Genomic DNA, 20,745 nt, shown 5'->3' with positions numbered 1-20,745 from the left:
AATTTAGTAAAACTAATTGTGATTAAATGTTGTTTACAGTTAATTTCATTTAAACATAACTCATCGTAAAACACAGCAGTTGATGTTTAGCCTGAAATTATGAATAATATTTATATTATGATATAATTTTATATACTTTTTTAAACATTTACAAGCCTTGTATGCCAAAACTGAGCTGTTTTTTTTTTTTTTTTTGAGGAACTACAGAGAATATTAGAAAATATAAATTATATTATAAACATGATTTGGATTTAAAATTTTTATTATAGTTTGGAACTACTACTGTTCCCACCTTCTTAAACTACTTTTAAAAAATAGTGCTAATGGCATGTTATTTCTCAAAAATGATGTTAATGATATAAATGTATTGTATTGTATTATTGCATTATACTGTTTAGTACAGGAAAATCGTGTATCAAAAGCAACCTTGTTAGGAATATGTTCCATCTTTTTATAAAATATCAATGTACTGTACATTATGGTATTATATATAACTTTGGGAGGCACAGCAGCAGGATTGTGCTGCCCCTTCACCACTCTGGGGTCTGTGGTTTGATCCTGAGACTGAGTTATTGTCTGTGTGGAGTTTCACATGTCTTTCCCATGTCTCGTGGGATTCCTTGTAGGTTCTCCAGTTTCTTCTCTTCTCTGTGATGAACTGACATCCCACAGCCAGAATATAAAGCAAAGAGTAAAGCAGTTACTAAAGAAGAATTTATTAAATAAAATAAAAGATTTATATAATTATAATGTAATTATAATATTTTGTATTATATAATTATATACACATATCAGTCAGAACGTAAATATGTTATATAATACATATACAATAATATAATACAATAACACAAATAATTATCAATTATATACCAGTAAATTGGTGACAAGATCATGAGCACCCAAATCTCACCCATGCTCAGAGGGACTAAAGGCCAGACAGTCTACCGTGATCCCATGAAAAAGCCAATGCAATATAAATCACTGAAAAAGGTACCATAACACCCAGTGGACCCCAGCCTGCCATGCACGGGGCCCAGCAGGCAAAGAGCCAAAGGCTGCTGACCAAACCTCCAAATTCCCCAGATGCCGATCAAATCGAACACCCCTAGGAAGCACTGGACAAACAAGGCTGATCCACGGAGGCCCCACCCTGCAACCCACAACACCCAAATGATCTGCCAAAATTCTAGTACCAAAGAGAGAGAGAGAAAGAGAGAAAGAGACATATTATAATTCTATATAATTTAAAGCTGACTTTGTATAACTGTGTGTTTTACCAGTAGTTACAGTAGTTGAAGTATGGCTGATCCATGCCAGACATTTAAAGTAAATAAAGCATGCTTCTCAGTTGATTTAGGTTTAGTTTGTTTTTTTTAGTCTAGTCATTAGAAGGACAAATACTTATAACTTACCTTACACAAGACATTGGCTTTCTAAACCCACTGGTTAACGGGTTAAATGTATTTCTGCGTTTTGGAGGGAAAAAGAGCTCAGGGACCCCAAAACACAAGTCACAAGTAGAAGATTTTAATGAGTAACTGATTTCTACTCATTAGGCATAATAGGAGGTTAAACGATTCAGTGATTCTGGGAGATCTCATTCTTTCATTTCCTCTCTGTTCACTCTCTGTCAAGTGCTAATGTCTATTTTTACAATATTCTTTGACAATGAAATCAGCCATTGTTATACTGTTATAGTCATACAGGGATAACTAATGGGCCCCTAGAGCTATACAACAGAATATTTTTTCATAATCATAAAAAAGAACCAAAAAAAGTATATTCTGCAGTTTTGACTAACTACTAAAAAGACTTGGTACTGATATAGCCGTTTTTATACATTTTGCAAAGTTTTTTAAAGATTAAGTTTGGTTGTACTTTATGCAAATAATTTATACAATTCTATTCTATCCGTGTTTCTAGACATGAGTTCATACCATTTTATATTTTTCCTTGTTTGGATTAAATATGGGCATATTTCATGTGCACAGTAGAGAGAGAGAGAGAGAGAGAGAGAGAGAGAGAGAGAGAATATTACACCATGTTTAAAACAAGGAAAGTTTTCTAACTCAAGTAGACCCTTTTACATACATTAAAGGACCTTTGAAGGGAAAACAAGTGTCTTAGTAAGATTAAGCCAACATGAGTCACCAGCTTCAATGCACCATGGAACAGCTATACAAGTTTCTGGAGCTGTACTGGAAAAATGGACACCATTCTTTCAAAATATTGTCCCTCAATTGGTGTTTTTTATGATGGTGACAAAGAGTGCTGTCTGATCATTCACTTATGTATGATTTGCAGCTCTTCTTACTCAACAAATAATTCACTATGCCCTTATGCAATGTGGATGGGGACCATGTTGTGTTGGAGGATCTGGTCCATTCCCATCAGGAGAAAAATGTTTAATTATAGGATAAAGGTGATAAAGTTAGAATAGGAATTTTGTATTGATTCACAATGGCTGTTTGTTTGATGGATGCCACACATGAACTATAGGCCACTTATCAGAAATATAGTAAATGATGACTTGTCTCACAATAAAGCTCTTTTTCCACATCTCTGTAACCAGTGGTTGTAGCTTTTTTTTTTTTTTACGCCACTTAATACTGAAAGGTGCATTTGTATTTGTACAAAAGGTTGTACGCCCTACTATAATATCCCCCTTGGTGTAGCTGTCACCAAAATGTTCTTGCTGATGATCTGATCACCTGAAACAGAGGTTGCTTTTTTGATTTTCCTTTAGATTCAATTGACACTAATGCATGAGCGCCATGATTTCTACTTGTACTAGGCATTCCTAGTACAATTTCCAGCAATTCTTACTAATCAGTTTCATATAGATCAAAATAAAGTTTTCTCAGCATGACTAAATTGCAGTCAGCTGAGCAATGTTTCTACAATGTATATGTTTCCCACAATAATAGTAGGGGATATATATTGAAGCAAAATTGGATCCAAAGTGGAGTATGTTTTTATATGCCATGGAACATCTTGACTTATTCATTTATTAATTTTTCTTTTATTAACCATATACTGTGTGTGTGATTTTAGCTTTAGAAAGACTGTAAGTTTCCCTGTACAACATGCAACATGCTAAGGCAAGGTTTCCTTCACACTGAACTCTCTGTGATAATTTATTAATACTGACACGCATTGGGAAAATGATAGCCCCAGTATCACAGCCAGCACTCCTATTCAAATAAATCTCACTCACACATCTCACCCTGTGCACTCTACTCTAATTGCACTTTCTCATCATATGTTCTGTTTTTCTTTTGTGAATTATAAATTATGCTAAATCTAAAAAGTATTTTTTTACCCAAAACATTCCAGTCCGATTGCTTTCGTTAGCTAGTGACAAAGCAAAGCAGATTAAACCCTGCACGTGTTCAGTCAACACCACAGGTGTTCACTGTATTGGAGTTTTGCCGCAGAATATTGGTGCACGTGGTGCGCTTTTTGTGCGCAGCATTAATATGGAGAGGCGCACAAACCTGATTTGAGTAGCTGTATCCTCATTTTTAGCACTTAAATCTTCCTTTTCATTTGTTCGCTCATTTGGTTTGTTTTTGCACCCTTTCCTTTTGAGAACATAACGCTCATTCACTCACGCCAAAATGAACGAAAACGCATCTGGTTGGTGCATGCGCATACATAGTCCACACACACACACACACACACACATCTAAACCCATCGATAGCTCAAGTTTCCGAATGGGAGATAAACAGATTCAACTTCGCGTTGTGCCATTTGCAGCTTTCTCCAAGTATTCATTATCCGGAGCGTGTGACGTCACATGAGATTCTGCCTCCTAGTCTGTTCCTTCCTTCCTTCCCTCTCTCTCTCTCTCTCTCTCTCACACACACACACACACACGCAGACACACCGAAAGGTCTATTAGCGGGTCAAACTCCGAATATCATCACTCTATCTTGCAGGATTATCATCTCGGAACAATGCAGGCAGTGGTGGAGAGAATGACAGAGGGAATGAGGAATACACACTCTGACAACGGAGCGACTTCTGCAGCGAGGTGTTAATACGGCGATTTTTTTTTTTTTTAAAGGAGTGGGATATTCGCATAAAGCATGGATGATTTGTGCAGTCTCACACTGGATGACAAGAGCTTCGTTATACATCTTATTTGACCAAAGATAAAAAAAAAACCCGACCTTATTCTGGATGGATTTGTCATTATTAAAACACTGCGATCACCAAATGGACAGACTTACCGAACCGCAATAAAAGTTCTGTCCACCATGGGCAGGTTTACCAAGTGGAACCGGAAAAAGATGATCCAGGAGAGTTAATGGATTGCATGATTTTTAAAATGCATGTAGTCTTATACTTTTTTTTCCCATTTTTTATCGAGGCCCTGGTAGGGTACATGCGTAATATAGGCTCCAGTAAATAGCCTACTCGATTATATTGCAAAAATAACACATTAAGCTGTATAAATTAATGATGTGTGCGGGTGTTGTGATTTAAAAAAAATGCAAGATGGAGTTTGTGTTATGTATAACGCACTGTTTTTGTTCTAATCTTTCTAAACTATTCACTGTTTGACAACTTTGCGTAATTTGGAGCGCATTGTTTAATTCACAATTTAAAAAGCAGACTATCGAATAGAACGCACGTCACACACGATGAGTCTCTGAAGAGCAGAAGGAACGAATCTGCAGCTTTCGAAGCTGCGTCCCGAGCGAACGCGTGCCACCGGAGCGCAAACCTAAAGTTTCATCTGGGCTTTTATTATGCGAAGCTGTGCTGCGACGTGTCAGAAATGAAGGAAAAGTCCAAGAATGCGGCGAAAACAAGACGAGAGAAAGAAAATGGAGAGTTTTACGAGCTTGCCAAGCTCCTACCCTTGCCCTCGGCCATCACCTCGCAGTTGGATAAGGCCTCCATCATCAGACTGACATCCAGCTACCTGAAGATGAGGGCCGTGTTTCCTGACGGTAAGGTTTCAGAAAGACACACTGAGACAGCGGTTTACCATTAAAGTGTGATGGGTTATAGATCACTGATTGTCAAAAATAGTCAATGCACATAGGCATTTTATATTAAATAAGCAATTCTCTCCATTTATAATAGCTGTATATTCCCCTGTTTCACTTGACTATCTGTATTATTGGGATTTTATTTAGTTTGCACTCGATGGTTTAAATTCAGCAAAAATGGCCTTCGTACTTATATTGTCCATTTTAGAAAAATTTTCCTGATCATCTGTCAATTTTAGAATGAACTTATTGTCCCTGCATTAAAAATAAATGCACGTGTTAATTTATTGTTTCCAATAATAACACAGCGGCCTGTTCTACTTTCCACACTATCAATTTACATTAACAAATCTCTTTTTTTATTAAAATGATATCGGCATAAAATACACACGTTCTGTTTAAACACCTGCATGTTTGTATTGATTCAAACGCAGGAACGTTTACAAAATACATTCCTCGAGTACAGTAGCACTTTAGTTACCACTGAGATATTAAAGCATTAGGAATCAGTCTATAGGAATAAAAAACATAAGAGATTAATCTTTTCAAGTTTATAAAGATTTAATTCGTGTTTATTAAATATCCCTGTATTAAATGTACAGTGTAACAGGCGCTAGCATTCAGGTTACACATTATAGCCATTTGTAATATAATAATTCGCTTTAAAGTAATAATTGTCTTTAATTCCTCAGTCATGTATTTATTCTGATTTTTGTTTATACAGGTTATTAACATTAGATTAATTAACGTGCGGGAAAAAATATTTAAAGTATGCTATTCATAAACGAACATCTAAATAAATTAAATAAATAAACAAACAAATAAATAAATATAATATAATATATGAATATGCAAACTTCCAAAGGGGAACGAATGGGACATAATAATAAAACCACTGCATTTGTTTTCACTTAGAAGATGCAAAGCAAAGAAGCCAAGCTTACAGCGTGCTGGAGAACACCAGATAAACTCGGCATGAATGAAAAGTAGATTTATACACTGCAAAACATGTTTATAGCTTTTTTGATATTTTAAATATTTTGTTTTGTTCGTATTAGCAATCTTTCAAAAAGAATTTGAACTAAAATTCTACAAACGGCTTATAGCTGTTATTAAAACCTTCAGATGATTATTAAATATTAAGTGTGGTTAGGTAAAGAAAATGAATCTTGGAAAATTGGTGATCGCACTAATACAAGTCGTGGATACTTTAATTTCTCCCGAATTCAGGAATGAAAACAATTACATTAAAATGTAATGAATTTGAACACTAAGTCAATTAAACGCTTAAATTATCCAGCAGTGTAAACGATTTGCCACAAGCACAGTGACAGTGTTAATTACCCGTAATAAAAGAGCAGAATATAATCCTTTAGTCAAATTAGTGGCTTTAATAGACGTGGCCTAAATACAGTTATGTTTATCCAAGAAAACGGCCAAAATAACATAAAGACGCTGAATACAATTTTTAGATTCAAAAATATGACTTTATTCGCTGTTGGATGGCAGAGTGTCAGCGCAAATGTGGTTTAGACTGGATGATGGGCTAAAAGATCCTGTGAGAAATGGCTCAGACGCGGCACATGGTGCATATGACCCGCACCCGCTTAAATAGGCAAATGTTTCTATAAGTCAAGTCAATATCTATATATAGTTTGAGAAACCATGAAAGGACATCTATCTATCTATCTATCTATCTATCTAGAAGTTTAAATTTTATTGCGTCATTTTTCCCCACAAATCAGTACATGCTTTTCAGTCTAATTTGTGAGATTGCATTAGTGTTACTGACAAAAACTTTTATTTCTCAATAGTCCAAACCATAAATGATGTGCTGCACTGCTTTCCAGTTGAAATGAAAGATATCTATCCAAAGCTTTGTAGTATTTCTAAATACGGGAAAATATTGTCCCTTACACATCTAGTGACTCATGATTGCAATAAATGTCAGTCGCGTTTCAAAAATCCGTTTGGGGAATTCAAACCGGATAAGTGCATTTAATAAAAAAGGAAAAAGAAATTGCATTTTGATTATACCTATTAGACAAATCTATGCTAGGACAATGACCTGTGGGTGTGCAGTCTGACTGAAAGGCGGGTTTATATTTACAGCCTACAATTATTATTATTATTATTATTATTATTATTATTAAGTCCGGTAAAATCAGTTGTGAGAACCTTGGCGTGTGACCACTGCTAAATATCCGTGTGTGTGTGTGTGTGTGTGTGCGCGCGTGTGTTAAAGGTGTGGGGGAGGCATGGGGCGAGGCGGCGCGCTCTAGTCCGCTTGACTCTGTGGCCAAAGAGCTGGGAGCGCACCTGCTGCAGGTTAGTACACACACACACACACACACACGCACACACACACACACACACACACGTTTGTGTGATTACGTGAATTATTATTATTATTATTATTATTATTGATCATATTAATATTATAAATATTATTATTGTTCTTCTTCTTCTTCTTCTTATTATTATTATTATTATTATTATTAATAATAATAATAATAATAATAATAATAATATTGTTGATAGCTATAATGTCTGCAATATTGGATTTGAGGGCCTCATTCAAGTAGAGTATACATAATGTTGAATTTAATTTAATTTACTAATAAAAACAGTGAGACATACAGCATTCTATAGAAAGTCTATATTGAGATTCCATAAAGTAGTTCACAGTTTAACAATTTAGACAATATAAGAAATACCACTTATATACAAATATGTTATAACAAAAGTGCCAGCATTTCTTTATTGTAGTCTTGGCATTCAGAAATACATAATAATGATGTTATGTTGATTTATTACATGTGTATTACATATATATATATATAATTTTTTTAAAACTTATTTTAGACCCTGGATGGCTTTGTGTTTGTTGTCGCCTCTGACGGTAAAATCATGTATATCTCTGAGACGGCCTCAGTTCACCTTGGCTTATCACAGGTGAGTCCATGTCTGAGAATAAACCAACTTCAGAAATGACCTGAGATCACGTTTGTAACCAGGCCATGCTGATATGCTCTTTGATTCATTTTATTTGTCACCCAGTGGTGATAAATGAAACAATGGAAAGTAAATGTCCACCCTGGACAACATTATCTGATGGTGTGTGCAGTGTGCTGTGTGTCCCGATGGGATTCTTTAGGCCGTTTTTTGTTCAATACGCCAGTTTGCGGGATGTTAAAGCATAAGGGGTGTTTGCTCAGCACACTGAAAACACTGAGGTTTGGGTCATGCAAATGTCAGTATTTCTCAGCTGTTGTGTATCTGGTTGAGTAAGCTTCAGTCTGCTAACTGGTGAAAAGGCAACATAGAAAAGCCATTGAGGACTCCTTAATGTGTCAGGCTTAAAGATGGAAGATGTACAATTTGAAAAGAAAGGTAACCCTTTCCAGTTCATTGTGTGATGGCTTGTTTGGTAGTTTTTCCTGTTTGAACAGATGAAGTGGGAGAGAGAGAGATTCTGAGAACTGTTTAAGAGCTCCTGCGCTGAGAGGGATGTGGGAGTTCTGATTCCTGGAAGCTGTAATACACATTGTGTTTGTGCTGGTCTCCAAATTCACATCATGTCATCATCAATAAATTACATTAACATGATATATATAAAAGAAAATCTTTATAGGTGTTTTAGTATATGAATGTATTTCACAATAAGCTTAAACCGCTCAAAATGTAAAAGTTCTGTAATAAACTATAGATTCTAGATTTCTTTATAAAGCAGTAATTTCCATTTTTGTGCTTACATTGTAAACCAAAACCAAACCATGAAACAATGGACGACTTTAAGGAAATGTAGGCAAAGCATTTTACCTGAAGGTAATTTCTTTAAGAAATAAGACTCGCCCTCTTTCCTGCCTCAGAACTAAAAAAGGAGTCGTTTTACTCTGGTATATGCAGGACCTACAGGTAATCTAAATGGCAAAATACCTTTTCACCAATGATACAATGAACTTTGCATAGCCATTTTTATTCGATTTGCATGCATGTGTAATACTGTCCACTTTGCTGCAAGCATTTTTCATTTACATCAACTGAATAGAGTTTCAATTAAAAAATGGAAGAGATTGACCAACCGACTAACTAATGAGAGACACAAAGCTGATTATGAAAAGCAATGTCTGTTAGCTTTCATTCACCAAAAACTACAAGCATATTCAAGTAGTAAATGTTCTTTCTTCTTCTAAGGGATTATATATAATATAAAACCACAAGCATGTGACTGTAATGAGAAAGATGAAAAAACATGATTTTGTATTTCAGTGTGTTTTAAATTGTTTGTACTTTTTAGGAATATAAATATCATTCACCTTCATATTAAATAATGAATAATTCATTAGTGTTAGGCTAAGTGAATGGTTTTTTTTTATTTCAATTAGGACTTAGCAGTATCCTATGTATACTGTATATAAGTTTGTTCTAGATGTGTTCAGAGTTGCCAGGCAAGATTGTATGTAAGAGAGACAGAAAGAGAGTGAGAGTGAGTATAAGAGAGAGAGAGAGAGATCACGCCATGTGTTGTACTGCACACTAAAAGTAAAAAGTAATACAGTTTTGATTTGAATGCATTAATATTCTTTCAAGTACAGCCAAGACTAACTATTCATCATGAGATTGTGTTTTTGAAAACAACCTTCAAGTGATTTTAATTTGATTAAATTATTTTTTTTAAAAAGAAACAGACCGAAACCAAACAAGGAATTTTGTTCCGATTCATGTTTTAAAATGATGAGAAATAATGAGAAATTAAAGCTGCGGTATGCAGAACATGTGTTGGGTGTAGTTGACATAGGTGACATTCCTCAGATCACCACTCTCTCTCTCTCTCTCTCTCTCTCTCACACACACACATACACACACAATCACTCATGTAACACACCTAGTTTTTGGCCTTGGAAGGTACTTTTAAAATACGATGCTGTTTTTACTTTACTCAAATCAGCACTACCTATAGTAGACTGCTCACACACAGTAGTATGCAAATTAATAAGTTTATGTTGAGACACCTGCATAAACCAGCTATTGAGCATTCAAATATATGGTGCACAATCATACTTGGATGTGTATATTAACAGTCAAAAGCTTGTGCACTTTAAATACTGTGTAGTTCAAAGTAAATACTGCTTTATGGTCTTAAAGCACCTTTTAAAGAAAAAATAAAAAAAAAAAGCAAAAAAGAACATGATTTGTAAATGTAACCAGAGATATTAATGTCCCGGTATTTATTTCTAAATCCAAATGTATATTATAATAAGCAGTTTTTATTTAAAATTAAATGATTTCCACAAAAACAAGTTATTTTCTGTAATTAGGAGAACATCTGAGAAATTCTTCTAGGACGAAATAATATTCTATTATATGAAATATGAAATATAATAGAATTGATTTGTTTGACTTTTGTGGATTTAGCACTGATGACGTGATGTTTATACCGTTATGTATATACCTCATGTAAAATTCCAACATATATATATATATATATATATATATATATATAATTGTTAGTATTTTACCAAAGTAGTTAGAATAGTAAAAGAAAATTAAAAGAAAAAAATTTCCATAAGCAGATGTGTCTACAGTTTTTGACTGATATAGAGAAATATCATGACTTACATCCTAGTCGCACACGAGGTTCAAAATCATGAAATCACACCTCAGTGAACCACTGCTATCTTAACCTAAAAACATCAGTGTGTGTAGACTTGTGTGCTTTGCATGCCTTCATATTGACGCTGCGTATTCGGACGCCTCACTAAGCTGCAGCTCCCACAAAGCTCAGCTTAGATCCTGAGCCGCAGCTGCTTAGAAAGCAATTTGTAGCTGAAGTGGCGAGCGGTGGCCCTCGCCGTCTCCGACCTGCCCTGCTAATTTGCGCAGCAAAATAGATCAAAGTCCAGCCCTGCACTCGGCTTTTGTTTTCACATGCAAATCATCTCTCCCCCCAGACGTTAACCCTTTGCTTTGGCTGGTGTCAGTGTTCTTTTAGAGCACAACTGAATCAGCCTGGACTTCTTTGAATGAGACATAGATCAATTTCAGGGGACTGGGAGCTTAGCATTAGGCCCACCACCAACACCGTACCACACCCACACACACTAAATAGACATTTCTTTGAGCTGAGGTAATCTTCTTAAATGTCAGAGATTACGACTAATCCTGATCTTAAAAAAAAAAAAAAGAAAAAAAAAATGTCTTTTTTTGTCTAAAAAGTTCTACCATTTTTTTTCTTTAAAGAAATGGTAGTAATCTGATTAATGAAATGCATGATTACCCCAAACACAACCAAAACAATGAAGACAAATGTAGGATGTATTCTCTCTACGGATTCTGTAATTCCTCTCTGTCTGGTTTCTTACAGGTTGAGCTGACAGGTAACAGCATATTTGAATACATCCACCCGTCTGACCATGACGAGATGACTGCAGTGCTGAGTGCTCATCAGCCACTTCACCCACACTTTCTACCAGGTTACACACACACACACACACACACACATATGTATCCATGTCTATTAGACAGGCAACCCTCGTAGGCATGAATATGAGCACACACACACAAACACACACACACACACACACTCACAGCGCTGATCTGTCATGTTTGTGTGTCTCAGAATACGAGATGGAGCGATCCTTCTTCCTCAGGATGAAGTGTGTATTAGCCAAGCGGAACGCAGGGCTGACGTGCGGTGGTTACAAGGTAATCGCTCACTCACTCTAACTGAGGAACGCATACACACCTCCCAGAGCAACAGCTTATAGACACTGTACACGATTTTAGAGCACTTGGATACATTTTTAAGGACTGAGAATATAATCAGTATAATTACCCTACTTGCAGAACAATAAAAGGGTAAAAGACAGTGCGTTCCTTTTGCATATTAAGTTATAAGTAGCATTAATAATAATTAATTTAATTAATTGGACTGCAGATGCAAAATACCAAAATGTCCAAAATGAGATAGGGTGTCGCTTTTAAGTTTCCTAGCGCTATAAACTCCTAAAGGTGTTTTTTTTGGAGACGAGAACTAAAAATCCCATGAGTCATTTTGCTCTCTTTCTATACTGCCAAAAAAATTATGAGATTATAGAAGGAAAAAATATCTTGAATACAGTTACATTTATCTAAATGTTCTTTAAAAAAGATTAGAACAAACCAAAGCAATCAATATTTTTTCAAAAATTTTAAGCAAAAAAAATTCTTGTACTATTGGCAGGTGATTTTGCAAGTTTTAGGAATTTATTTCTTAAAAGAAGCAAAATTTTTCGTGAATAGAAGAAAATGAAATTCACTTTATAATTTTGTAAATTAATAATCGTATATTTTGTTTGTGGTAATTTAATTCTTTGAAATTATAGATACTTCTGCTAGATTCGAGAATATTTCACTTGCTAATATGACATTTTCTGCAGTGAACATTGTATGCGGAAACATACTTTGTTAGATATGAGAGTAGATTACAGTTAGTCCTGGCCTGTAGTATGATAATAACCAACAGTAAAAATCGTGAAAATACCAAAACAAAAAATGGCAAGCTACATAAATAAAATGTAGTAAAAAAAAAATCGTTTTGTTTTTATCAAAAGAATATGGACCCTCATGTATGTCTAACAGCTCGCACAGCCCTTGACCTCAGCTGGTTCCTGTTCTCTCTGCTCGCGTGAGCACGGACGCAAGCAGCGCTGGGGGAAAATCTCGCGGCTTCCTTCACTCATAAATCATCGTCCCGATTGCTTTTAGAGATTTGTTTGAAATTTACATTGGCAGTAAACAAGCTTGGTATGTTAAAGAGAGAATGAATCATGTGCTGGATTCAGATGCAGCGCAACAGATCCAGATAAATGAGGCTAACAGGTCTCTCCTGGCGAGAGCGTGTGTGTGTCCTATTTAAGAACGCTGAGACCCTAGGCAGAGCTCATCTGACCGAAATAAGTGCAGACAGAACATACGCACGTAACGCACACACCACACACATGCACACATCTTCCCTCATCCATCAGCACATCCCCTGCGCAGGAAGATCTGCTCTCCAGACTACAAGAGGTGAGCTTGAAGAGGAGAGGATCAGTGGGAGAAAGTGTGTGTGTATGTGTGATGTGATGGATAGCCTTTACAGTACAACACACATTCTTCTACTTGGAGTAAATGTCAAGAATAAGTTGCATGCATTATATTTAGTCAGTTTTTTTGTTTGTTGTTGTTGCAAGAATATAAGTTTCGTTTCGAAACAGTTTGACCTACACGCACAGTAACATCTTTGGAGAAGAAAGGAATTTACTCTTACTCCATTCATTTGACTCGATTTGAATGAAGAATCTGAGAGTAAAATCAGCCGAGGCGATTTGGATTTAGTGTCATGGATACAGAAACGCTGAACATGGTTTTAGGGAGATTCCGTGACTGCCATGACATTTATCCCTTGTAAATCTTAAACCTTTATTTTAATGACATTTGTTTACTTAATTAATAGTAACCATAATAACTTTCACATTTATGAAAGTTTGTTTTTACCTAAAGGAAAAGATGAATGTAACCGTTCATAAATGTATCCAGAAACAAGATTATATTTTTATTCTGAAATCTTCCTTTTTTTTTATTTATATTTTTATATTTTTAGCTGGTCAATGAGTTAAAAACATCAAATTATTAAATACAAAATGCTGTAAGCTATGTTACTTATTCATTACTTTCAATTTATAATTGTATCTTTTGAGCAACAGGTTTCTTTCAGTACTTTAAAAAGGACTTTTAATAATGTAATATAACTGAAAACAAAGTAATAAAGAATGAAAGAACTTATGTTTCTTCTTCCTGTGATCATTAGAATACCTAATAAGATGTAACTTCCTGTTTGTAAAACTTATAGTATTTTATAGAATAATGTTCACTACAAAAATTATATCTAAGCCAATATGGGTTTTTAAATAAAGGAAATGTTATCTCACCGTTCATATTAGAAACATAAAGCCATATAGTTAATTATATGCAAACCTGTTTCTAGACATAGTTCTGACTATCAAGCATTTAACTGTTTTATTCTGTTTCTTTCTTGAAATTTACACTTGTACTACAAAATGATTTGCAAATAAAGGTGATAAAAACAAGCTTGAAATTAGTACAGTAAATCTAGGATTATTGATTGTTTATAGTAATTGTTAATTGTAATACAGAAACTGCAGATTCTTTTTAGCAGATGCTTTTTAGCAGATAATGACCTTTTGCGTATCTTTAATTAATAGACTTATGTAATTTTTTTCAGAAGCAAAAGTAAAGATAAATTATTATTAAATTACAAAACTTTACAACATGCAAGACAATCCTAAGTCTGTTTTGTTATGTGTGTGTCATCACGCAGGTGATTCACTGCAGCGGTTACCTAAAGATCCGCCAATACGTGATGGAGGTGTGTCTCTACGAGTCCTGCTATCAGATCGTGGGTCTGGTGGCTGTGGGTCACTCTCTGCCTCCCAGCGGCATCACCGAGATCAAACTCCACAGCAACATGTTCATGTTCCGTGCCAGCCTGGACCTCAAGCTCATCTTCCTCGACAGCAGGTGAGAACTATGAAACTCATCATCATCATCATCATCATCATCATCACGGGTAAAGTCTGGTCAAATCCCGACCCCTCGTGTGACATTGTTGGATCAATGTAGCAAAGCCTCTTGAAAAGTTCACAGCTCTCAAGGTGTTGCTGAACGTGAAGGCGATTTTGCATATTCAAACATAGGCTACATTTACTCAGCAAATTGTACTGAACAAATCAGATGTTTTTCATATCCGTTTCTGGAGCAGATTTTTCCAATTGGTTGTGATGGCAAATATTTTCCAAATAACAATTGTCATATCGAAATACCTGGAAAGTTTATCCTCCCTTCCCAATCTAGAGTAAATAAGTCCTAAATGTAACCCAATTCCAAAATGCATGCAATTTACTTTATGAATATTATGACTTCAACATTAATTAAAAAAATTCACTTTGCTCTGTCTCCATGCCAGAGTGGCCGAGTTGACCGGGTATGAGCCGCAGGACCTGATAGAGAAAACCCTGTACCAGCATGTCCACGGCTGTGACGTGTTCCACCTGAGATATGCACACCACTTACGTGAGTCCCTGCACGACCCGATCAAATGAACCAGACTACAGTGAAGACAAATTATTACAGCACACAAGACTATGTAAAGCTAAATTATTTGCTAAAAGTATCATTATAAATATTAAGTTCTGTACTACACTTATATTCATATACAGTATGGACCCTGAAGCATTAGACAGTTAATGGGAATTAAATGAACTGTTGAACACTTTTAATGATTGGCAGCAACACGTTCCTTGGATTTCTGTGACTACGGCCATGAATGTATGTATTCTATTAGACGTATGCATTTCTCCACGGATTCATGCCGTCACCGTGGAAACAAGGATATTAAGTAAACAGGGATATGAGCACACCGGGGTGGGAGAAACCGGAGTAGTAGAGTCGAGTGTTCTCGCTAAGAGGATGGCAGTGTATCGTGAACTCACTCACTCGCTCTCTCTTTTCCCTCGTTGCAGTACTTGTGAAAGGGCAGGTCACCACAAAGTATTACCGCATGTTGTCCAAGCATGGCGGCTGGGTCTGGGTCCAGAGTTACGCCACCATCGTGCACAACAGCCGCTCTTCTCGGCCACACTGCATCGTTAGCGTCAACTACGTTCTCACGTGAGTCCCTGATGTCACCTTTAATCTCTTTTATATTTCCGCATATTTAACGCCGTATAAAAATGTTAAGGGGTTATTTGTGTGCCAAGACTGAGTTTCTGATCTGTTTTTTTTTTCACGGCATGATTATTATTTTATAAACCTGCTTTAGTTAATATTTAATTATTTTAATTAATTCGGTTTGTGACTAAACACATTTTGAATTATTCCAGTGACACTAATGATTTTCTTATAGGAAGGTGTTAATTTCATGCCCAATATGCGCTATATTTACCCTGGTGGATTATGGTTAGAAAATGATATGTTGAAATGTTGAGAATCTGTATGCTAAGGGGTCAGTGGCTGTAAAATGTTTCCTGCATACAGTATTTCTCCTTACGGAGACTCAGTCATCACTAAAGCCGCCATGTAATGGAGTTCTCTTGTTGCCATGAAGGCTTTTGTTTTGCATAAAAACAGCTGGATTAAACCCCTTCACTAACCCTGTTGTGTGTGTGTGTATTCTACAGAGATATTGAGTATAAGGAGTTGCAGTTGTCTCAGGAGCAGATGAGGGCCAGACCAGCCCTGTCCTATAAGAGCTCCCACTCTCCCCCACAGGACTTACGCAAACAGTTCAAAGCCAAGACAGCCCGAGTCAAAACCAAACCCAAAACGTCCCCATATCCACAGGTACAACAGCACTGTCACGTACTGTACCCAGACATGCAGGGATACAAATTCAAATGTAAGCAAAGATGCAATCGGATAGACACACTGTGCCATTCAGAATTATATCCACCCTTTATGATGATGTCTACAAATTACTCAATAAATGCCTTTATCACAGCACAATTAACCAACCCAACCACGTAAGTGTGCAGAACTAATATTTATTTTTGAAAAATAAAATAAAATCTATGACGTTACATGATATAGTACTGTATAAAGTACAGTACTATCTCAGTTTGTTGTCTTGTTTGTTCCCCGGCGTATAAAAAATAAGGTTTCCCTTCGTCATCTATGGAAAAGCCAGAGGTGACCTGCACAAGCATACATAAACTGTCATAAAAATTATTCAAAAATTAAGCAAAAAGTAAGCTTAATTAAGGTCATACATGTTGGCATTTGACAAAATGTTTTGCATTTATGTAAGGTCATAAGTTTTACATGTCTAAAACTGTTGAGTGTCAAGTTTCAAAATCACCTGTTAAATGGCACGTTCATGGCAACAAGCTGTCTGGAGGTTTTTTTATAAGACACCTGAATGACACAGAATGAATATAAAATCTAAAGAGGCGGATCATTTTAAAACCAGGGTCTGGAGATATTACACAGTGTCCCTGAAACTACACTGTTACTCAATTCATGCTTTACTCCTTTTAAATATTTATTTGTGCTCAGGGTTGGAATAATTTAACTTGAGGTACTGTTTTGACTTTTTACACGCTTTTCTCCATTCCAGCTCTCGATGCCTCCTGATAAGTTAGAATCCCCTCCAGGAGGAAGCTGGAAGTCAAGTCCTCCATGCAGCCTCTCGGTCAGGCAGGAGAAGAGTCCCGTCTCACTGTCCAACCCTGAGTCGGGAGAGATGCTGCCCTATAGTCTGCCACTGGCGTACTCGTGCGCACAAGCTCACACACGCCTGCGTGAGGACTGCAGGAAGCTGAGGCCAGTGACGAGTTCCCCGGAGCAGGATGAGTGCCAGCTCCTCTCAGCCTCAGTGGCCCACAGAGACGAACACTGGGGCAACACAGGGTCCCCCAAACACCATATAAATCCCCACACACTCGGCACCAAACCTTCTTTACACAACGGCAGCCCCAACACCACATCGTACGGCAACAGTTATGCAGGTAAGAGCAAGAGAAGTCTTCCTTCTAAAGGAATATCGTGTTGACATTAGGCAAAGAAATAATAATAATAACAATAACATTTATTTTATATATATATATATATATATTCATGTTTTTCTGATTTCGAAATGTTGGTGCCTTGTGTCATTGTATCTTGCAGATTGTGGAGTAGTGACCAGGAGGTTTCCTGGTGATTCTCTTCATGAAAACTTCAGCAGCTGCTTGTCTTCCTCCAGACCGAGCAGCCGCTTCAAAGAGGAGCCATACGAGCATCTTTCCATCAGCCACGCGAGACCACAGAACCATCTTCACAATCCTATACAAGGAAATGTGGAGGCCAGGAAACTCACTAAAGACCCCTCGGAGAGGGCTGAGATGACGGTGCCGTGCAGGCTGTTGAGTAAGAGCAACTATGATCAACCACGTGTGTGCCAGAACCTTCCCATGCAGATGATGATGGAACAGAAAAGCAGGTTGCACATGACCGAGGGTCCGTATAACCCCCAGGGGCAGCAGCAACCAGCGCGTGGGCACTGCGATGCCACCAGGGGCGAGGACAGGACAGTGCTAAAGGGACAAGCTCCATACGTTTCTCTAAATTTTCACCATGTTTTGGCTAAGCACAGCTCCTTCCCAGCTGTGCCATATTCACTTGGGCACCTGACGGACAGCTGCAGCTATCGGGGAGAGGAACTCAATCCCTATTTGTACAGGGGACAGAGCCCTGCCTCCCACCCTTCCCCCGAGAACCATGGCCAAATTCCGCACTACATCGGCACCTCGGTCATCATCAGCAACGAGAGGTGACATGCTCAGGGTCGAATGTCAGGGGTCAGGTACCAAGACGCTAAAACTCTTGTGGCCAGCAGGTTACGAGCGAACACAGATTTAGACACAGGGGTTCTCGTGTAAACCAGCACTAGACTCGCATGCATGGATCGACACATTACTATTCAGGTACTGAATATTTTCTATTTTTGCAAACCGCATAGCCAATAGTGAGCGTGATGGTGAGACAACAGAGCCGTGGATTTTTGTGAATTGTGGTTAGTTATCTGGGATTTCCGTTCGAATGGCCTCATCGTTGCTGAGCAAACATGCAATTGAATATGCAAGAGCACTTCGCTCAATGTGAACTGAAAACTAATCTCACTGTAGCTTTGATTTTAACAAAAAAATTGATTAAATCCTGTTATTATATTTAAGTCATTGTCGCGTGATGCACAGACTGTTAACACCCACCAATGACCTTTAAAGAAATACAATTTTCAAAGTTTACACATAGCATAATGGGCATAATATGTGAAAAGAGAGAGAACAAATGTACTGATTAAGAATTAAAATGATTTTTTTTCCCTGTGTGTGATTTATTTGAAGCTTGAACAAACCAACAGAATATAATATGTTTTTAAAATTATTCTTACGGTCTTATAAAGAGAATAAATTAGTAATTTCCCAGATCCTGCTTCAAATTCTGTATTGCCTAAAAAAAACAACCTACATGTTTAAAGTTAAATAGCCTATTTAACTTCGAGCCAGAAAAAAAAAAAATTCTGCTTGATCACCAAGAAATAATGTGAAGTTTATTTCTGACATTGATTTATTTGTGCAAAACATAAATAAAATATAGACTGCATTCAAAAATACATGGAAATGTTGATAAGGTGCTTTAAATCTCAATAAAAAAAAAGAAGAAATGAGACAAATGTTGTTTGTTAATTTATGTTAGTTGTTACACTCCATCCAACTTACCAGGTTATTTATACAAACCGGCGTCCTGTGATATATTTCTCTTTCTTGGTACAGAGCATTTAACAATCCAGAATAAAAACATATAAAATGCAGTGATTTAAAACATGTGATTGACATGCGCACTTTCTGCCGCATTTATGGCACTGAAGTTGTTCAAAATCACCACCACCCACCCCTGATACCCGCACATGATCAGTTTGATCCTCTGTTATTAAAGCTCAGAGACCTATAAAATTAAAGCCTTCCTGTTATCAGCTTCACCAGAAGCTCTTTCATCAGTCCATTTCCCTACATCATATAACCGATGGGTGAGCAGACGCGGTGTTGTGTATAAGGCAGCGTTATTTGTTCATGGAAGTTTTCTGCATTCTCTTTTAGAGAAAAAATGCGTGTTTGAAGGTGAGCCAGAGGCCCTGGCAGCTGTCTCTGGGGGAATTAGATTGAGATGTGAAATCATGCAGCCGATATTAAAAAGGATAGATCCTGCTTGACCTGCAAGGACCTCTCCACTGAAATTGTTTAATAGGATATGGAGGAAGTGGCATTTATGGATCTGAGTGGAGCTATTTGCTTAATGACCTTTTAAAATACAGAAAAGGATGAAACTGGGATTGGGTGAGAGTAATATGATATCTTCGCTGTTTACACTGAGAAATTTGCTTCTTTATCTTGCACACATGCACATGTGAAGCTCTCTCAGAGGAGCACTGTTCATTTACAACTGTTACACATTCTATAATGACAGCCTTCATGTAAAAACATATAAATATATGTTTTTACAAAACAACATGAACATTTATATATATATATATATATATATATATATATATTTTTTTTTTTTTCTTTTTTTAACTTACACATATTTAAAAACCTGTTCCTTTAACACTGAAGCAACTGGAGGAATACAGCGTGTTGTTACTAGAGCCCTCTCCCTGGACAGCATGCCCTGTGTGTGCATGTGTGTGTGTGTGTATGTATTTGAGAAAGTGGGAGTAAGTGAATAGGCCTGTAATGAGGTGAAGGATCTCGGACAGTTTAGCAGGACTCACAGGAACGCTTTCACCTCATCACAGTGACGGAGGGTTCAGGCACAGGAGGTGTGAAAGACAGATGAGGTGATCTTTAACAGACCAGGATGAACCCAGTCGAGTGCAGGAAACCCAACTCCTCACGCATACATAAAAACAGACATGCTCAGTCCACCTGCATGCCTACCAACCTTTAGCACACCTCATCACTTCCACTCAGGCTGAAAGAAGAGGAGAAGGAGGAGGAAGAGGGAGGAAGAGGGAGCAGCAGGACACAGTGGCCACACTGTAGCTGCTCAATAACACACATATACAGGCCTCCTGAGCTGAACACACAGCGCAGTCCGTTTGAGATGTAAAGAGTGAAACCCATAAGACACGCACTTATTTGCTGCAGTACTTCATTTTGACGG

The 20,745-nt window shown here is 37.0% G+C and overlaps 1 protein-coding gene across 1 annotated transcript; it reads left to right on the top strand.

The window, feature by feature from the left end:
* Positions 1–4,532: 4,532 nt before the first annotated feature.
* sim2 (SIM bHLH transcription factor 2) lies at positions 4,533–19,210 on the top strand. Its single transcript, XM_053475890.1, has 11 exons — positions 4,533–4,962; positions 7,250–7,332; positions 7,870–7,959; positions 11,372–11,480; positions 11,627–11,712; positions 14,369–14,568; positions 15,014–15,120; positions 15,570–15,717; positions 16,227–16,389; positions 17,162–17,552; positions 17,713–19,210. The coding sequence occupies exons 1-11, from the start codon at positions 4,788–4,790 to the stop codon at positions 18,357–18,359; spliced, it is 2,199 nt and encodes a 732-aa protein (XP_053331865.1). The 5' UTR covers positions 4,533–4,787; the 3' UTR covers positions 18,360–19,210.
* The last annotated feature ends 1,535 nt before the right edge of the window (positions 19,211–20,745 follow it).

This window comes from Clarias gariepinus, chromosome 17 (genome assembly GCF_024256425.1).
Source record: "Clarias gariepinus isolate MV-2021 ecotype Netherlands chromosome 17, CGAR_prim_01v2, whole genome shotgun sequence".
In the NCBI taxonomy this organism is placed as follows: domain Eukaryota; kingdom Metazoa; phylum Chordata; class Actinopteri; order Siluriformes; family Clariidae; genus Clarias; species Clarias gariepinus.
This window is presented reverse-complemented; position numbering and strand designations above follow the sequence as displayed.